Source organism: Folsomia candida, unplaced genomic scaffold (assembly GCF_002217175.1).
Source record: "Folsomia candida strain VU population unplaced genomic scaffold, ASM221717v1 Fcan01_Sc001, whole genome shotgun sequence".
Classification (NCBI taxonomy): domain Eukaryota; kingdom Metazoa; phylum Arthropoda; class Collembola; order Entomobryomorpha; family Isotomidae; genus Folsomia; species Folsomia candida.
Window position 1 is genome coordinate 11371094 of NW_019091193.1, and position 14804 is coordinate 11385897.

General features: G+C 37.9%; 2 protein-coding genes across 2 annotated transcripts; one reads left to right on the forward strand and one right to left on the reverse strand.

Moving 5' to 3' along the window:
• Positions 1-25: 25 nt before the first annotated feature.
• LOC110842300 (dynein heavy chain 7, axonemal) lies at positions 26-13679 on the forward strand. The gene is given in 57 exon segments (XM_035859100.1): positions 26-84; positions 152-260; positions 350-621; positions 702-900; positions 979-1225; positions 1312-1528; positions 1607-1638; positions 1710-1846; positions 1918-2110; positions 2177-2380; positions 2444-2508; positions 2585-2665; positions 2735-2948; positions 3020-3054; positions 3125-3197; positions 3275-3362; positions 3424-3458; positions 3543-3859; positions 3931-4062; positions 4128-4322; positions 4395-4547; positions 4620-4664; positions 4747-4870; positions 4942-5019; positions 5099-5196; positions 5264-5288; positions 5356-5482; positions 5564-5644; positions 5709-5775; positions 5845-5913; positions 5981-6124; positions 6202-6374; positions 6436-6839; positions 6915-7066; positions 7136-7365; positions 7435-7550; positions 7637-7747; positions 7857-8038; positions 8104-8838; positions 8922-8983; positions 9052-9094; positions 9186-9296; positions 9360-9493; positions 9570-9761; positions 9844-10040; positions 10132-10286; positions 10406-10459; positions 10529-10904; positions 10973-11271; positions 11335-11706; positions 11782-11938; positions 12017-12245; positions 12247-12634; positions 12692-12764; positions 12832-12896; positions 12957-13100; positions 13183-13679. Coding segments are annotated over 57 exon segments (9261 nt in total). The 5' UTR covers positions 26-40; the 3' UTR covers positions 13390-13679.
• LOC110862415 (probable NADH dehydrogenase [ubiquinone] 1 alpha subcomplex subunit 12) lies at positions 13530-14598 on the reverse strand. Its single transcript, XM_022111616.2, has 5 exons — positions 14382-14598; positions 14215-14297; positions 14068-14122; positions 13861-13973; positions 13530-13789 (listed from the first exon to the last, which is right to left on the reverse strand). Exons 1-5 carry the CDS (start codon positions 14471-14473, stop codon positions 13710-13712), a joined length of 423 nt encoding a protein of 140 aa, XP_021967308.1. The 5' UTR covers positions 14474-14598; the 3' UTR covers positions 13530-13709.
• Between the last annotated feature and the right edge of the window lie 206 nt (positions 14599-14804).

A 14804-nucleotide genomic window follows, 5' to 3' on the forward strand; every position in this document is an offset into this window, starting at 1 on the left:
CCAAGTCCTTCTTGATGACCATATCATCAAAACTCAGACAATGTTGGGATCACCGTTTGCGAAACCTTTCTTGGAAGAAATGACGTACGACTCTTTTATTCTGCAATTATCAGCTAGAAACATAAAGAAAGTAAATTTCCTTTACTCGCAGTGCATGGGAGAAGGACTTGGTCCTCCTTCAGGAAATTCTAGATGAGTGGCTAAAAGTACAAATGGCACGATTGTATTTGGAATCAATTTTTTCATCGCCCGATATAATGGTAGTTTTAATTGCCTATTTTAAATTATGAAAGTAATTAGGCATAGGTCAATTATCTAACTCAAACTAAATCTTCCCTCTCGTTTTTAGACACAAATGCCTGAGGAAGGTCGTCGTTTCATGAACGTAGACAAAACTTACAAGGATATCATGAAACATGCTCTGAATGATCCAAGAGTCTTGACAATAATTAAAATTGACAAGATTGTTGAAAAATTGAAGAAAGCCAACAATTTATTGGACTTGATCAACAAGGGGCTCAATGGATACTTGGAAAGAAAAAGGCTGTACTTCCCAAGATTCTTTTTCCTGTCCAACGACGAGTTATTAGAAATTTTGGCAGAAACCAAAGATCCAAAGCGGTAAGGTGCTGTATTTATATGATGTCATTGTGTCATTGTATATGCGAATTACAAAGTACTTACATAATTATACTTGTTAGGGTCCAACCTCATTTGAAAAAGTGTTTTGAAGGAATTGCTAGAATTACTTTTACCGAAGATTTGGAAATCACACACATGCAATCGTCTGAAAGCGAAGTGATTAAATTAAATAGCATTATTAATACGGAAAATGCTCGAGGTGCGGTAGAGAAATGGTTGGTGGAGTTGGAACAACTCATGAAAAAGAGTATTCACAGAGTACGATGGAACCAGTCTTATAATACAATTTTTTGAATTATAGAATTTTTTGAAACGCAAATATTTTATGGTTGATAGGAAATTGAGCTGGCTCTTCTCGATTACCTCACTAAAAATCGTAACAACTGGGTCCTAGAATGGCCAGGACAAGCAGTTTTGTGCGTGACTTCCACATTTTGGACGACTTTAATTCACGAAGCTTTCGAAAAGAGAGGCAACGCTTTGAAGGATTATCTTGACGTGAATAATGAGCAAATTAACGACATTGTTGCTCTCGTTCGAGGAAAGCTCAGCAAACAGAATCGCACCACGCTTGGGGCTCTAGGTGAGTATTGAACGTGGTAATACTTAATTCATTTATTCAGACTCATCATCAGCGACAAATATCATTTCATCTACATATCATTACAGTCGTTCTTGATGTCCATGCTCGAGACGTGTTAGCCCAACTGGTTAAGAACGGGGTCAACAATGACAAGGATTTTCAGTGGCTGGCACAGCTTCGATATTACTCAGAGAAGGGCAGCACAATCACAAGGATGATCAATTCCAGCTTGCCGTATGGTTACGAATATTTAGGAAATACTCCCAGATTGGTCATCACGCCGCTGACAGATCGATGTTACAGGTGAAATATAATAAAATTCGCAAACAAATACATATATTCCAAAATCTGTGATTATTATTATATTACTCGATATTCCAGAACGTTGTTTGGAGCATTGCATCTCCACTTAGGTATACAGAAGAATCGAATCATTGTTAAAAAATATTGCTTTAGTAAAATTGCAACTCAAAATTCAATGCAGGTGGAGCACCCGAGGGACCTGCTGGAACTGGTAAAACAGAAACCACAAAGGATCTCGCAAAAGCTGTCGCAAAACAATGTGTCGTGTTCAATTGTTCTGACGGATTGGATTATATTGCACTTGGGAAATTTTTCAAGGTGATTGATAGATAATGTGACCCCATATTAAGTTATATTTTAAGTTCATGCATAATTTTGCATTTCATCAGGGACTGGCATCTTGTGGGGCTTGGTCATGTTTTGACGAATTTAACCGAATCGATTTAGAAGTGCTGTCCGTAGTCGCGCAACAAATTCTGACAATTCAACGAGGAGTGAACAGTGGGGCGAACAAGCTGTTGTTTGAAGGCACTGAGCTAACGTTGGACCCCACTTGCGCTGTATTTATCACCATGAATCCAGGCAAGAATTCTATCATGCAGATTATTACACAGTTTTAAGACGTTAATTTTATATTTATTTATACAGGTTACGCTGGGAGAAGTGAACTTCCCGACAATCTCAAAGCCTTGTTCAGGTCGGTGGCCATGATGGTGCCGGATTACGCCTTGATCTCCGAAATATCTTTGTACTCTTGCGGCTTCGTGAATGCGAGACCATTAGCGGTGAAAATCGTTGCAACTTATCGACTATGTTCTGAACAATTGTCTTCTCAGTCTCATTATGATTACGGTGAGCGATATATTTAGTTTTACCCATGTAAACATTTTTATTGTTGGTTACATCTTTGGTTAGGAATGCGAGCCGTGAAATCTGTTCTTATCGCGGCAGGAAACCTCAAACTGAAATACCCAGATGAGGCATGACTGCTCATATAATTATTTTTTAATGCACGATTAAACTAAATATGCATAATCTCAATTACTCTTCCATTAGTCTGAAGATATTTTGGTGCTCCGGTCAATCAAGGACATTAACCTGGCAAAATTTCTGTCCCATGATCTTCCACTGTTTCATGTGCGTCTGTCATATATTTTTATGCGATAAGTAACTAATTCTCGACTAATTAATCGCTAATTTTTTAAGGGTATCACATCCGATTTGTTCCCTGGAATTAAACTCCCAGAGCCAGATTATGAACTATTTGACTTGGCCGTACAACGCACTTGTGTCACAAACAATTGGCAATGCACTCCTTTCTTTTTAGAGAAAATACAACAGATTTACGAAATGATGTTGGTCCGTCACGGGTTCATGATTGTTGGATATCCATTCGGAGGGAAGACGTCGGCTTATCGAGGTACCTAAACTTTAGGATGTAATTCTTGCACCATTGACTATATGAGGATTTTGATTCTTATTCATGATTAGCATTGGCTGGTGGACTTGCGGATCTTTGCGAAAGGGTAAATTATTTAAATTTACCAGATATTTCGAGTGTAAATATAAATGATAGCCTTTTGCAACTGATTTCAGGGAGAAATGGAAGAAAACAAGGTTCAAATATGCGTCATCAACCCAAAGTCAATAACTATGGGGCAGTTATATGGTTTATTTTCTTCACATTTATACATATTGGGTAAAACAAATTGATTGGTCTGATTCTAAAAATGCCATTCTTTAAAGGTCGTTTCGATCCGGCCTCACACGAGTGGACGGATGGCGTCCTTGCCATTAATTACCGAAATTTTGCACAGGCTCAAACACCGGACAGGTGAATATTGCATAATTTACAGTTTAAATCAGAATTAAAACGTTTGTACGTACGTAATTAGGAAGTGGCTCATATTCGATGGACCTGTCGATGCGAGTAAGGTTTTAAATAGTGAAAATTCTTTGAATTTCCCATCCTCGTAATTTCCTCCGATAAATCTAAATAACTTATACGTGCTAGTCTGGATTGAGAACATGAACACAGTGCTGGACGATAATAAAAAACTGTGCTTGATGAGTGGTGAAATTATCCAGCTGAGCCCCCCATGTAACTTGATTTTCGAACCGATGGATCTCGAGGCTGCCTCCCCTGCCACCGTTTCTCGATGTGGAATGATTTACATGGAACCAATCACGCTGGGATGGGAACCCCTTTTCTATTCTTGGCTAAACACGCTTCAAGAATTTGTTCCAGATCAGATTAAAGAATATTTAAAGGAATTATTTCATCAATTTTGTCCAACATTGCTTCACTTGGTGCGAAAAGGTGGTCTCAAGGTACGGCGTTTTCCAATTTGTTTGTACTTTTTCACAAATTGACTAAATATGATATGTATGTAACTTTACAGGAACATTCTCCAACTACTAATTCAGGACTGGTAAAATCCGCCATGAATATTATCGAGAGCTTGATGGACGAATACAAGGAGGAAAAGTATCCTAAAACTCTGACCATGAATACCCAACTCTCTCGGATTGAAGTGAGATTCTTATCATACTCTTTTAAAACCAAAATTCTCTTCAAACTGTATTTGGTCATCTTCAGGGAATTTTTGTGTTTGGAATTACATGGAGCATTGGAGCCAGTACGGACGAAGATGGTCGTGTAAAATTTGACAAATTATTTCGGCATTTAATTGACACCAAAGCTGAGGAAGATGTAAATGAGGAGAAAGAACGGAAAGGAAGCATCAATCATCCCCCAAAAGGAATGGTCTACAATTACAACTTTCTCAAAGAAGTGCGTGGAATATTATACGTTACGTTAGATTTCATAAAACATCAATTAAACCTTTATGCATGGTGCTATCAGGGGCCGGGTATTTGGGAAGCGTGGGAAGACTCGCTGCAAAATGCTCCGACAATTCCAAAAGAAATAATGATGAATCAAATCATTATTCCGACGATTGACACTGTCCGTTACGGCACGCTGATGAAGATTCTTGTCACTCATGGGAAACCCCTGGTATTTATTTAGTAGGGTCATTTTGAATTGTGTAAATTTGAGCAAAACTATGTTATTTTTGTGCATGCATAGCTTTTAGTTGGACCAACTGGAACTGGAAAATCGGTTTACATTACGGTATTGTTTTTAATCCTTTTATGCGATCACAAGAAATGAACCCAGTTTAAATTAAGTTTTAAGTTTAAATTCCTTCCTGTAGGATTTCCTCTTGAAAAAATTGGACAAGAATGTATACCGGCCTCTTTTTGTTTCGTTTTCTGCTCAAACTTCCGCAAACACGACGCAAGACATCATCATGAACAAATTGGACAAAAGAAAGAAGGGTATTTTTCCAGAAATAGATCCAAGAACTATTTGTTTCACAAGGAATAATTATTCACTATTTTTCTCGTAGGAACGTATGGTCCACCCCCTGGGAAGAAATGCGTAGTGTTTGTAGATGATCTGAACATGCCAATAAAAGAGACTTATGGTAAACTGACTGCTCACATAATTAAAATTAATGCTCAAATTTAATGCTCGAGTAATTCAATCAAATAATTTCGTCTCAGGGGCACAACCTCCAATCGAGTTGCTCCGACAATGGGTGGATCACGGTTTGTGGTACGATCGCTTCGACTCAACCCCCATTCATTTGATGGACGTGCAGGTTATTTTTTTCTGAAATTTTTCAAAATCTGAATCTGGTTTTAGCAACTTGCTCTCATATTTTGTAGCTAATGTGTGCAATGGGTCCACCTGGTAATTTCATATTTAAAAAAATATTTTATCATCCCTACAATATGCTCTTAAATTTTGTGGTGAACAGGTGGAGGGCGAAATTCTATAACTCCGCGATTCCTCCGACATTTCAATACAATAACGATAAACGAATTTAACGATGAGACTATGCTGACAATTTTCAATCGCATTATGATGTGGCATTTGGATGCAAAGTACATAACATACATAAAATTATCAACGCAATTCGTGTTTTTGGGGCTTGCTTAATCCGTATATATGTCGAATTTTCACAGAGGTTTTAGCAAGGATTTTGACCCATATGTGCATCAAATTGTGATGGCCACTCTCCAAATATATAAAGCTGCCTTTGCCAGGTATTTATTTTAGAGTTGTTGGATAATCGATTAAAACATTAAATGTTATATTTTTCCGTGCCAGGCTTTTACCAACCCCTGCAAAATCTCACTACCTGTTCAATTTACGAGATTTTGCTCGAGTCATTCAGGTACATATTTCTAGGGTATAATTATTTTAAAGGAAGCATGATTTATAACACGAGTTATTTTTGCATCAGGGAGTGTTGCTATCCATGCCTGAAGTAATTTTGGATACTGCATCCATGAAGAGAATGTGGATTCATGAGGTAGATAGTGTGCTCAGCTCAAATTTTGTAATATTTTATCATACCATTTAGAAATATGGTGTTTTAGGTTCTTCGAGTCTACTACGATCGCTTGATTGATGACGAAGACAGAGGTTGGCTATATGGAGAACTGGGAGATATCTGTTCCGATTTTTTGCAAGAAGATTTCCACCAGCTACTTATCCGTCTAGATTTGGATGGTGATGGAGTGGTAACAATTAATTAAACGTTATTGAACGTTATATATCGAAAATAAATTGAGCTAACAATAAGTTCTAAAACTTCTAGGTTTCCGAGTATGAACTGCGAAGTCTAATGTACTGCGATTTTGGAGACCCAAAAGCAGACACACGATTTTACAATGAAGTTAAAAACTTTGAGGAATTGAGAACCATTGTGACTGGATTATTGGACGAATTCAACCAAATGAACACAAAGCAAATGAATCTGGTCTTATTCAGGTGAAAAATTTAATTTCGACATTTGGTGCACACATTTTCACGCATCCTCATTTTTCTACAGATTCGCAATTGAGCACTTGACAAAAATCTGTCGAATTTTAAAACAACCCAGAGGCCACGCACTCTTGGTTGGTGTTGGAGGCTCTGGAAGACAATCATTGACCAGACTGGCAGCCCACATCATGGAAAACGAACTCTTTCAAATTGAAATCCATAAGACCTACGGACTCAATGAGTTTCACGAGGATCTCAAAATATTTTTGAAAAAATCTACATTTACCGATGGTCAAGGAGTATTTCTCTTCTCGGATACACAGATTAAGGAGGAATCGTTTCTGGAGGATGTTAACAATCTCCTCAACTCTGGAGAGGTGCCAAATCTCTTTGCGAATGATGAAAAGTTTGAAATTTGTGAAAAAATGAGAGTAATCGATAGACAAAAGGACAGAAGTTTGCAAACCGATGGTAAAATTTGTTGCTGGAGATTAAAAAAACATTTGCCAGATAAGAAATTCAAACTAACTTTTGACCGTTTTCTAGGGAGTCCTCTTGCTTTATTTAACTTGTTTATTGAAAGAGCGAGACAACAACTTCACATCGTACTGGCTCTCAGTCCCATTGGTGACGGTTTCAGAAATCGACTTCGAAAATTTCCTTGTTTGGTTAATTGTTGTACAATTGACTGGTTTGAGGTAATAGTTAGTTTATATTACAGAATTAATTAAACATAATTAATTATACATAATTATAACCTGCCATAGAACTGGCCGGAAGACGCTTTAGTCGCCGTTTCCACAAGATTCTTGGCAGACATAGAATTGACTAATGAACAAAGAGAAGCTTGCAGTTACATGTGTCGTTATTTTCATCAGTCCACCGAAAGACTGTCCATCCAATTTAAGGTAGAATTGAGCCGGTACAATTATGTAACTCCGACCTCATACCTGGAAATGATTTCGACATTCAAGACCTTATTGCACAACAAGAGAACGTAGGAACTAAATGTGGTAAACATTTGCACCAAATTTAAGGAATTTAAGTCATCCTACAAAATTTGCAGGTTCAACAAAGCGACAAAACGAAGGTATGAAATCGGTTTGGAGAAACTGGACAATGCTGCAGGACAAGTCAGCGTGATGCAGGATGAGCTGACAAAGCTACAACCTGCATTAATCGGTTGGAACAATAATTAACTCATAAATTAATCTTAATAATTATTTTTCCTGAAACTTCATGACTTTGTAAACTATTGATTATTATAGAGGCATCAAAACAAGTGGAAGAAATTGTGTCGAAAGTGGAGAAAGAATCTGCGGAAGTTGCCGCAGTCGAAGTTGTTGTGAAATCTGACGAAGCCCAAGCAGGAGAACAAGGTTGAAATTGATTTTTTTTAAATTTACAGCAAATTTCCATTTGTTAACAAAACTAAATTAAGAAAATAAAGAAAATAATAAAACTTACAAAGAGATTTTCTCGTTACAGCCGCTGCGGCAATGGCCATCAAAACGGAATGCGACGCTAATTTGGCAGAGGCCTTACCATTACTGAATGGAGCTCTGGAAGCACTGAATACCCTGACCACTGCAGATATTGCGGTTGTGAAAACTATGAAAAATCCCCCAAATCCGGTCAGACTCGTCATGGAGGCTGTGTGCATTCTAAAGGTAACAATGAATTTGTCACTTACATATTTCGTTAGATCAAGTTCATCAGTTTCAAATTTGTGTAGGGTGTGAAACCGGAAATGGTGACGGAACAGGGAACAGGGAATAAAATAGAGGATTACTGGGGTCCCTCGAAACGAGTCTTGGGAGACATGAAATTCTTGGAAACATTGCTCGGTTTTGATAAAGACAACATTCCTCTGGCAAATATTACAAAAATTCGTCAAAAGTTCATTGGAAATCCGGATTTTGATCCGGTTAAAATCAAGTCTGCTTCTACGGCCTGTGAAGGTCTTTGCAAATGGGTCATGGCGATAGAAAAGTACGATATCGTGGCACGAGTAGTGGCCCCGAAAAAGGCCGCGTTAGCCGGGGCTGAGGCCACGTATGGAATTGCGATGGCTGCATTAGAGAAAAAACGGGCGCAACTCGCCGAGGTTCAAGCAAGGCTTGCAATCCTTCAGGAAACCTTGTTTCAAAGCAGAGCTCGGAAACAAAAGTTGGAAAATGATGTCAATCTATGTTCCAAAAAATTAGAGAGAGCAGAACAAATTATTGTTGGTTTGGGGGGAGAAAAGGGACGCTGGCAACAAATTGCTACCGATCTCGGGGTCGCCTATCCTTATTTGACGGGGGATGTTTTGCTCTCATCGGGGATTATCGCGTATTTGGGGGCTTTCACTTCAAAGTATAGAGATTCTCAGATTGATGAATGGTTCAAGAAAGTTGTGGATTTGGATATTCCGATTTCAAAGAATTATACTTTTGCGACAACACTCGGAGATCCTGTGGCTATTCGGGTAGGCAAATCATCCCAGTACAATTGAATACTAAAAGAGCTCCCAGTCTCCAATTTTTTTTTAATTTTCCAAAAATTTTGCAGGCTTGGAATATTGCCGGGTTACCTTCAGACTCCTTTTCAACAGATAATGGAATCATTGTTAGGTAATTGAGATACATAAAATAAGATGTTTACCTGACAATTTGCATGGTTTAGTTATTTATTTTTATAGTCACGCACGACGCTGGCCACTAATGATAGATCCACAAAGCCAGGTTAGCATATAAGGCCCTGAATCTTATTTTGATGTCCTCACCAGTGTCCAAATCAAAATCACGGTCATGAATGATATTTTCTATATTTTAGGCGACTAAATGGATCAAAAATTTAGAAAAGAAACGCAATCTTACCGTCGTCAAATTAAGTGATAGTAATTTTACTCGAGAGTTGGAATCAGCCATTCAATTTGGAACTCCAGTAATTCAAACACTTACAAATTGTTGATAACGGATGAAAAATTATGATTAATTTAATTTTCAGTTCCTAATTGAAAATGTTCAAGAAGAACTCGATGCTGTGTTGGAGCCTGTTCTTTTGCGACAAGTTTTCAAACAAAGTGGCTCCCTTTGCATCAAGTTGAGTGAAGCACTTTTGGAGTACAACAGTGATTTTAGGTAACATAACAAAACTAATTTCTGCACAGTGTTACTGAAACATTCGCGAACTTGTTTATTAATGCTGATTCTGCAGACTGTACATCACGACAAAACTTAGAAATCCGCACTATGTACCAGAAATTTCTGTGAAAGTGACTCTGCTTAACTTTATGATTACCACGTTGGGGTTGCAAGATCAGTTGTTGGGAATTGTAGTAGCTCGAGAAAATCCAGACTTGGAAGAAGAGAGAACACAGCTTGTTGTGCAAAGTGCAGATAATAAACGGTACGTTTACGCTTATGTGGAGTTTTAATAATTTAGGAAAGCAAAAAACATGATTGATGCTAAAATGTATGTGAAATTCCAGACAACTGAAAGAAATTGAAGTAAAAATTCTCGAAGTTTTATCGACATCACAAGGAAATTTACTCGAAGATGAAACCGCCGTGAATGCATTGAGCTCCTCGAAAACTTTGGCTAATGAAATTACCATAAAACAAGCCGGGTCTGAAGAGACGGCTAAAAAGATTAACGAGAAACGGTTGGAATATATGAGTATTTCTGGTCAGTATAACCTGATCAGTTTTATTAGTAAAAAAAAATTCATACAAGTTGATAACATTTAACAAAATATCACGTGTACATAAAATTGTAGAATATTCTGCAATTTTGTTCTTCTGTATTGCTGATATTGGTGGAATTGACCCCATGTACCAGTACTCGCTCACCTGGTTTGTCAACCTGTTCGTCAATTCGATTGATTTAGCAGATCGGTCCGAAATTATGGCTGAACGAATCGAAAATCTTAAGGTACGTTGGTTATTAATTTTCTAATACGTTTTTGTAAAATTGAAATTTTTGTAAAATCTTTGTAAAATTATTGTAAAATGACCTTAACATTTTAGTAATTACTTTAATTTTTTTTCAAGGAACATTTTACATACTCGTTGTACCAGAACGTTTGCAGAAGCCTGTTCGAAAAAGTTTGTGACACTTATTTCGAGTTGGTTTTCGAGTTTTCAAAACATAATAATCCGATTTTGCTTATTTAGGACAAACTCCTCTTCAGCTTCATCCTGTGCATCAGTCTTATGCGGGAAGAGGGCAAAATCAACCCGGAAGAGTGGTTGTTCCTCTTAACTGGTGGCGTTGGACTGGACAATCCAAATATCAATCCATCAGCCTGGCTTCCAGCAAAATATTGGGACGAACTTTGTCGTTTGGATGATTTGGAGGCTTTCAAAGGAATCAAAGAAGCTTTTGTGGGTAACGTTTCCAGCTGGAAGAAAATTTATGACAGCATGACTCCGCAAAACGAGAAACTCGTGGCACCTTGGGAAGACATCTTGACTCCATTTCAAAAGTTGAGCGTCCTAAGATGCCTTCGACCAGATAAAATGGTTCCTGCGATTCAAAATTTTGTTTCATGTGAGCACAGGAAACATTTTATAGCCATGTATGTAGATATTTATTGAAATCATAATACTATTTATCAGCGAGCATGGGGCAGAAATTTATTGAGCCACCTCCATTTGACTTGTCAAAGTCGTACGCTGAATCTCAAAGCCATATTCCTCTCATTTTCGTACTCACACCTGGCGCTGATCCGACTGCGGTGCTATTAAAATTCGCTGGCGACATGGGTTTCGGGGGAGATAAGCTGCAAGCCCTTTCATTAGGTCAGGGTCAGGGACCCATTGCTGTCAAGATGATTACTGAAGCCACAAAATACGGATCTTGGGTAGTGTTGCAAAACTGTCATTTGGCCAAAAGTTTTATGCCCATGCTGGAAAAGGTACAGTTCATAGTGTTGCAATTTGGTCACTAATATTAAATTCTTTCAATATATTTTTGTTAGATATGCGAAGATTTATCTCCAGCAACAACTCATCGCGATTTTAGAATGTGGCTGACATCTTACCCCTCTCCAGATTTTCCCGTCCCAGTTTTGGAGACGGGAATAAAGATGACAAACGAACCTCCGAAAGGACTCCGTGCGAATGTTGTGCGATCATACCTCAGTGACCCTGTAAATGACCCCGACTTTTTTGAAGGCAGCAAACAGCCGACGTCCTTCAAAAAGTTGTTGTTTGGACTTTGCTTCTTCCACGCGTTGATTCAAGAGCGACGAAAATTCGGCCCCATTGGTTTCAACATTCCGTATGAATTCAATGAAACTGATTTACGAATCAGTGCGACTCAATTGCGAATATTTTTGGATGAATATGACGTAAGAACATAGATGAGAACATGCAACACTAAAATTGTAATTGAATTTTACTAGTCTGATTGTCTGTACTTGTAGGATATTCAATTTGACGCTTTACGATATTTGACGGGAGAATGTAATTATGGAGGAAGGGTCACGGACGACTGGGATCGAAGGACTCTGATCACAATTTTGGGAAAATTCTACTGTCCTGATCTTGTGAATGTGAAACACTTCAAACTTGACGTTTCCGGTAATTTCATTATTTTAGAATTTAAACAAATTCTCCATTCTGGGGCAGATGACTGAATTTGAATTTGACATATTTCAGGGGATTACATTGTTCCAACGGCCAGCTTTCATGAAGAGTTTGTCACTTATGCTCAATCTTTGCCACTTATCAGCAGCCCCACAGTATTCGGAATGAACGACAATGCGGACATTACAAAGGATCAGAATGAAACGGAACTACTATTTGCCAACATTTTGCTAACTCAGGTATATTTACACCATATTTATTTATATATTTTAGAGGGTAGGTTACGGTTGATTTCATTTCCAGAGCAAAATATCTAGCGGTGGAGGAGGGAAAACTCCGGACGAATTGGTCATCGAAGTATCTGCCGATATTCTAAATAAATTGCCGGCAGACTTTGATATTGATGCATCCTTGAAAAAATACCCAACTCTGTACAATCAGTCTATGAATACTGTGCTGGTTCAAGAAATGGGACGGTTCAACATTTTGCTGGCTCTTATTCGCAGCAGTCTTATCAACGTGCAGAAAGCAATCAAAGGTCTGGTCGTGATGTCCATGGAGTTGGAAGAGGTTGTCAAAAGCATGCTCACGTCAAGAATTCCGACACTTTGGAAAGGAAAGTCTTATCCTTCGTTGAAACCGTTGGGCAGTTATGTAAACGACTTTCTTGCAAGGTTGCAATTTTTACAGGTATGTAAAAGAATTAATACTTGTGCGAATATTTAATCCATGAATATTATTTACTAGGATTGGTTCGACAATGGTCCACCTCCACAATTTTGGATTTCTGGATTCTTTTTTACTCAAGCCTTCTTGACGGGTATTGAAAATAACTGACCATTTACAAAAAAGTTCCATTGAACTATTACAAGTTTCTAAATTTTCAGGTGCACAGCAAAACTATGCTCGAAAATACCAGATTCCTATCGATCTCTTGGACTTTGACTTTCTTGTAATTAAAAAAATAATATTCTCTTGTCTAATAATTTATATTTACCAGAAATATGCATAGGTTCTCGACGACATTGAATACACTGAACCCCCAGAGGACGGGGTCTACGTGCATGGCTTATTTATTGAAGGAGCACGTTGGGACAGGGAGTTGAAGGAACTCAACGAGTCAAAGCCAAAAGTTTTGTACGATATTTTGCCCGTGGTAATTTAAAAATACGCTAAAAAATAGGTCTTGGTTTTCATATTGCTCGTGTAATGGCAAGCATGATGACAACTTTTTCCAGCTCTGGCTTGTTCCAATGCTTCGTTCAAAAATTCCCGAGCGTCCGTCCTACATTTCTCCAGTGTACAAAACGTCGGAACGTCGCGGAACGTTGAGTACAACAGGTCATTCCACAAATTTCGTTATTCGTGTCATGCTGCCGAGTAATCAACCTCCGGAACACTGGATTATGAGAGGAGTCGCCCTTCTCTGCCAACTTAGCGCATAATAAATTATTTTAAATACATAAATTATATGATGCAAATATGCAAACAACTCAAAGGTTTTGTGAGATGATGACGAGATGATCAAGTACAAAAATACATACCTACTCAATTATATGATCGTGAGAAAAATAAATTCATGAGCTCATTACGCGAAATCCGAAATTTATGACGTTTCAACAGATATTTACAATATTTGATACATTTGAGTGTGAATTGAATGTACGTCTATTACTTTCACTACAATTTATAATGTATCTGGCCAAACTTTGTGTGGCTTATTTTCCAATTAATACAACCTAACGACTAGAAGATGACTCACATATTATTTCTTGGGTTTGGGTGGAACCCAGCTCTGAATTTTCGGTGGGGTAGTCGTATAAGGGACATATTGTTCCGGTGTTCCTGGAAATGAAAATAATCATGTTTTCATCCATCAATTATATGTTTAATGAAACGCAAAATCACAAACACACCAGACAAGTTTTCCCTGTGGGGTTCCAACCATTTGTAGGCAACTGGGGGTGACTTTGTTGGAGGCATGTCAGTTTTGTAGTGCATCCATCCGTACCATTCTGCCGGGATCATGCTGAAATTATGGATCAAGTTTATATTCAAAGTTAACATATTTGAAACTCTTATTCTAAATGGCCAAAGATATGGGACAACTTTATGCAATTTACCTGCCGTCGTAATCTATGCCAACCTTTTCATTGTACTCGACCCACCGATTTCGGCCTAAAATTTAATTGATAAATAAACGCAAAACATTAAACCAATTCAATTTCAAATTCAATTTATAACGCAATGTAAATTATGATTAAACTCACCATAAAAGTACTCATTATTTTCAAAATATTTGTTGCCGTACTTGTCCGTACCCACGAGGGTTCCGAGTTTCAAATCATCATAGCTGAAATGGCAGAAAATAAATTAGAATTAAATTCTTAGTCCAATTTTTGAGTTCAATTTGCTTGATTAAACTGAATCTTTTTACATGTAAAGTTTTCTCAGTGATTTTAAAACTCCACCATTAGCTCGGATAATGGTGAATAGTTTTCCAACCTTATCCAACCCCAGAAACGACATTTTCACGATCACCCCACTTCAAACTAGTACGCTTTAGAAGATTTAGTCAAAAACGAAAGTAATTAATATTTTGTAGGACAAGTTTATTTGGGTTTCTTCCGAGTTCCCACGCATCCCCGTTCTATGGCAGGTCTACTATTAGATCGTGTAATATTATGCTGTGTATGTATGCACACATGACCTCGCGATAAGTAATAGTCACTTAGTCAGTGACATTTTCAATATGCAGTAGCTCAGCAAATTCTAATGATTAATTTATAGATTATGAAAGACGGTCAAGCTTAGTCGAAACGTCGAATCCTTTTGCCCATAATCCGGACGTACCTTTCAA